The following is a 5,138-nucleotide window of genomic DNA, read 5'->3' on the forward strand; positions in this document are numbered from 1 at the left end:
TCTGAATCCCAGCAACGTTCAAGCTGTTCACCTACGCCTGTGTGTTTAAATTAAGCCTAATTAAGGCAGCAGATTGACAGGCAGGCTGGGGCAGTTAGGACTCAGGTGAAGGGCCCTGAAGCCCACAGCACCCTGACCAGGAGCGGTGACACGGGGCCGCTGCTGCTGTTAGGTGTTTTGCCTTGTTTGTTCTTGGGGAAAGCAGAAGAGAGAGATCCAGACCTACTGCTGGAGGGCAGGCTGAGGGAGCGAGGGTGAGCTCCTGCTCTGCGGGCAGGGGGGGATCCAGCCCCACCAGGGGCTCAGCACCGCCGTACAAGTGCAGCACTTCGCCTTTTCGCCTGCCAAAGCTGCCTCCCTCCAGGCCCGGGCTCCCCGATTACTCGCGAGGCAGACCTCCGGTCTCAGCGGTCCCTGCGAAGCGAAGGTTATGTTTACAGTTTATTAATTATTATCACTTCTAATAATTGAATGCAAAGCTGCTTATTGCTGCTCTGTCCCCTGGGGTGACGCTCCCCTGCCCCGACACATTCCCACCCTTCGGGATGATGTTGTTCATTATGCTGATCCCACAGCCCGGGAGGACTCTCCTGACAAAGCCCCTATTAACCTCAGAGTGTGGGCCTGAGTTTCGCAGAGTTTCCCACACTTTCTTCCCCATTTATGACATTCAAAGGGCCCACAAAGGAAGCGTGCCTCACAACAGCCCGCATTAGTGACGCTTTTTGGCTCCGCATTGTGGTGACCAGCAATTCCTGTCCCGATGGACCATCTGGAGAGCTCTTTTCCCAAGGAGCACATTGATCGATCAGTATTCTGCGAGCCCTTTTAAAACTTGGGAACGTTATGCTCTTTGACACTAAATAGGTGTCTTGAGAGGGCTTGTCAGAAAGATTTTAAACCATTTAAGGAAGGGCCAGAAAAAAAAAATAAAAAATCGTAATTATTTCTTCAAAAACGCCATCAAAGGCACTCGTGAGACAGGCTGACATCAGCGTAGGAAACGGCCTGAAATAATAATGCTCCACAAGCGACAGGGAAAGGAAAACCCCGAGCCAGCAAGCTGGAAGCCCAGCCCCAGATGTACAGGAGTGCTGCTTTCCAAAGCCACCTGAGAGCCCAGGAGGGGCTGAAAGGGGCACCTGCCAGGCAGGGCCTGAAAGCTCCCGGCACTGAGCTCCTCCAGCTCCTCCGAATAATGAGCTCTCGCCTTGGGGGAGCTGGGGCTGGTGCCTGACACGCAGCATCCACGAGCACTGCCTGCAGATTTCTGACCCCCTAAACCCTCCGACATCTGCACCAGGCGAGGCTGGGAGACCCCCCCTCTCCTCACATCTGGCCTCGTGCTGCACCCGGCTCCGTAACAGACGGAGAATTCATGACCCTGAAATATCAGCTGGGAGATAGCTTGTTGCCACTGCATTTCCAGCCCTTGATAATCAAAATAAATTGGAGAAAATTAAAAAAAAAAAAAAGGCACTGGAGGGTGGGAGGCCACCTTGGGAGGTGCTATGGGCTTGCTGCCCTTCAGCTGACAGCGGGGGGAGAGAACCCGGGGGCCGCAGCCCCAGAGGGCTGCAAGGCAGCTCGCCTGGTTCACCATTCACATCGGACGGCGCGAGCCCGCGGTGGCGAGGGTTTCCCACATTGTCCCGTTCACGGTGTTAAACTGCCAACAAAAGGCGTGTGCCTCCGTGGGGCCGAGCAGAAAGGCAGCGCCTGCTGCGCCATCTGCCCGCGCCGAGTGAGGGATAAAGCCTTCATCGGCGCGAGCTGCTGCAGCCTTCCCGAGCCCAGGGGCGCTGCGCCAGGCTGGCGGTATTAAAAACGCTCGTTTCGTAGCTCCAGAGCTGAAAATGGGGTCAAAGCTGAAAATGGGGTCAAAGCTGCGCTCCCACCGGGCTGGGCACTTCGCCACGGCTCCTGCACGAGGCCCCGTGCCCGATGGAGGTGCCCCGGATGGAGGTGATGCTGCCGGTGACAAACGAGCAGAATAAATCAGGGAGGTGATTTTCTGAGCAGGGCTCGTGCTCCGTGTTCAGTGATGGGTTTTTGCCAAGCACCACCAAATGAAAGCTGTGGTCCAGCAAATGTAAAGTGGCTCCGGGCTAGGAAAGGAGAGCAAAAATCATGGCCATGGGAAGCCAGGAAGTTCCAAGGGGCTTTGCGAGTGCCAGCCTGATGGCTAGCTACAGGCTCTGTGGGATCGCACCCACAGCGAGCCCCGGGCCATCCCAGCCCCCGTGGTTATTCCCATTCAGCAGACAGGGCAATGCAAGCAAAGAGAGAGATAGGAACTGTCCTTCAGCTCCATCTCAGCTGTCGGTACAGGGAAACTCATTGCAGGGCTTTACTCGGAGGCTCCGAACCAAGGGAACGGCGAGGCGTTTGCAGAGCAGCATGAAATCAAACAGGACGTGTTTGGGAAAGGCATCGTAATCATTACACGGCACGGGCTGCCACGGGAGGCCCAGCTCGCCCCAACAAAAGCAAGGAAGAGCTCTTCACCCAGCCTTTGGAGGGACTTCACTCATCTAGACAAGGGAGAGGGAAATATTTCAGGCTCGCTGCTTGGAGCAAGTTGTTTTAAGGGTTCTTCCCTTGATTTTAGTCACTTGTTGCCTGAAAATTATCTGGTACTGTATTCATCTAAGCACGGTTTAATGTCAATGAAAGGCTTTAGCCCCTCTAATTCTGCATCTTTTCCTTTTCAGCCTCTCTTTCGGTCATGGGGACAGAGCATTATCTCTTCCTGGGATCAGTCTTCTGCGCTTAATTTCACCACGGCCTGGGAAAAGGCAGCACATTGAGATGTCGACGCTCCCAACATCAGGCAGAAGCTGGGTTATAATGACGGCAAACGCTTTCCCACGTCCTTACCCCAGCGCCGTCATGCCAAGCCCTATTGTGTCGCACGCTCCCCAGTCCACCTGCTCCTTTGGGAGCAGGGTATTATCCCCAGGCAATTCACAGTCAATTTACCATGCTGTAATAGATGCCGGCCCTATTGTCCCACGGCATGCCTGGATTGGCTATCGACTGTGGGAAACTCGGAGAAGCTTCGGCCCCAGACATTTGTATGCAGCTATAGCGTATAAATAGAGGAGCTCTCGGCTGCCTTCCGCAGCGGCCCTGCAGCCAGCCACTCGGGGTAATGGCACCCAGTGCTCTCTCCCTGGAAATCCTAACACCCAAAGAGAAGAACAGGGTAAGTAGCCGCTCTCTGACAGCTAGGGCTTATAGACGAGAAGGGCTGAACCGCTTCAGCAGTGGGTTAAACAAAGATGGAAGGGGAAAGTCTTGTCACTAACTGTCCTCCTGTTTTATGTTACAGCTCAGGAAACCCATCGTAGAGAAGCTGCGCCGCGATCGGATTAACAGCAGCATCGAGCAGCTGAAGCTGCTCCTGGAGAAGGAGTTCCAGAGGCACCAGCCCAACTCCAAGCTGGAGAAAGCCGACATCCTGGAGATGACCGTCAGCTACCTGAAGTACAGCCGAGGTCAGTACGCTCCCTGATCACCTGCCCTTACTTTTCGGCAAACCACCAGCCTGAGTGTGCCTGTCTAACACTTCTCTCCCCTTCCTCTCCTTTAGCTTTTGCAGCATCTGCCAAAAGCCTTCAGCAGGACTATTGCGAAGGGTACGCCTGGTGCCTCAAGGAAGCTCTGCAATTCCTCTCTCTCCATTCGGCAAACACAGAGACCCAGATGAAGCTGATCTGCCATTTCCAGAGGTCACAAGCAGTGCCTAAGGACTCGGGTTCTTCTTCTGCATCCACTTCCAGCCACCAGTCCTCTGCAAAACAAGCACCAGCAAAACCCTCCTGCAACCTCTGGAGGCCTTGGTAGGCCGAGAGCACGCTTACCACCTGGCCTGGACGTTGGCTCGTTTTCCAGAGGAGACCGTGACTTGCTATAGAAGTCCCCCAACTCCTCTCCTATGAGTAGGGAAGAAAGTTCTCCTTTTACAGAGCATTACGGTGCTTGGATGCCTCCCTCCCTTCTTCCAGAAGGACTGCAACGATCCCACCACGTGGAGGGAAAGTAATTCTGTAGGAATGCGAGACGTAATCCTCCTGCTAGGAGGAGCGAGCGGTTTAGAGAGGAACACCGCCGGTTCTTAACCTTAGTGAGGTTGCCTGGGTACTTCTGGTCAGAAAGCTGTGCCTCCCGAGACGCTCGGGCTGGCGTTTTCAGGGGTGTCCGCCCAGCAGGAGCCCTTCCCTGCGCCCAAGACCCCAGAGCCGTGGGGTCCACCAGACACCTCTGAAAACCTAGCTCCCTCGGGGTGCCGTGAGGGGTTCTATGATATTTGTAGACCGTACCGAGCGTGCTCTGAAAATGGTCAAACCATTACCAAATGATGTAGAGGAAATTCCTCGGGATGTCTTGCTCACAAAGCCAGGGTACTGCTTGTGAGGTGCAGGATGTGTACGCCTTTTATAAAGGCAACAGCTCATTTTTATGTCCTTATAGGAAAGGAAGTTACGGCCGTGCTGTCGATTTTGCAATAAATATTTATTCAAGTCTTTTATGAAAGGCAGGCGTACAAATTATATTTACTGCTCGGTACCCTACCCCCAGGGGAGGATGCAAATTCAGTACAACCCGCGGATGCTCCCACACGTTGTATGTGAGATGCACCAACCGCGTAACCCGTGACAGAAACCACTGTGACCTTCAGAAATTGCACAAACTTTCATTGGCACGACAATAAATAAAGATCTGGCTAAGAACGACTTGCTGGCTTTATTGCGCGGTTTGCAGGGGTGGTTTCCCCGCGGTGCCGGGCTCTGGGGGCTGCAGGAGGAGAGGCCGGGCTCGGGGAGGGCAGCACCACACCGCCCGTGGCCTCTCAGCGCCTCACGATCGCGTTCCGGTGGCAGACAAAAGGTGCTCGGCGACCCACGGCCGCCATCAGCCTGACGCGGGGGGGATTCAGGGCAGGTGTGAGGCCCCCGATATCTCCCGGTATCTCCCGATAACGCCCGATAGTCGCCGACAGCGCCGCGGTCCCCTCCTTGGGCCCGCTGAGGTGACCCGCCGCCGCCCCCGCGCATGCGCACGCCGCCCGCCGCCTCATGGCATAATGCACGCGCCCCGCCTCATTGGCATGCAAATCTATGCGCATACATTTG

At 55.2% G+C, this 5,138-nt stretch overlaps 1 protein-coding gene across 1 annotated transcript; it reads left to right on the forward strand.

Moving 5' to 3' along the window:
- The first annotated feature begins 3,128 nt into the window (after nucleotides 1-3,128).
- On the forward strand, nucleotides 3,129-4,736 carry LOC118177066 (transcription factor HES-5-like). The gene is made up of 3 exons (XM_035344449.1): nucleotides 3,129-3,208; nucleotides 3,335-3,500; nucleotides 3,596-4,736. Exons 1-3 carry the CDS (start codon nucleotides 3,155-3,157, stop codon nucleotides 3,847-3,849), a joined length of 474 nt encoding a protein of 157 aa, XP_035200340.1. The 5' UTR covers nucleotides 3,129-3,154; the 3' UTR covers nucleotides 3,850-4,736.
- Nucleotides 4,737-5,138: the final 402 nt, after the last annotated feature.

The sequence above is a fragment of the Oxyura jamaicensis genome, chromosome 21 (genome assembly GCF_011077185.1).
Source record: "Oxyura jamaicensis isolate SHBP4307 breed ruddy duck chromosome 21, BPBGC_Ojam_1.0, whole genome shotgun sequence".
Lineage (NCBI taxonomy): Eukaryota > Metazoa > Chordata > Aves > Anseriformes > Anatidae > Oxyura > Oxyura jamaicensis.

Coding starts and splice junctions, on each gene's coding strand:
- LOC118177066 (XM_035344449.1), top strand. CDS start 3,155: ATGGCACCCAGTGCTCTCTCCCTGGAAATCCTAACACCCAAAGAGAAG. Junction 3,209..3,334: donor CACCCAAAGAGAAGAACAGG/GTAAGTAGCCGC, acceptor TTTATGTTACAG/CTCAGGAAACCCATCGTAGA. Junction 3,501..3,595: donor CTACCTGAAGTACAGCCGAG/GTCAGTACGCTC, acceptor CCTCTCCTTTAG/CTTTTGCAGCATCTGCCAAA.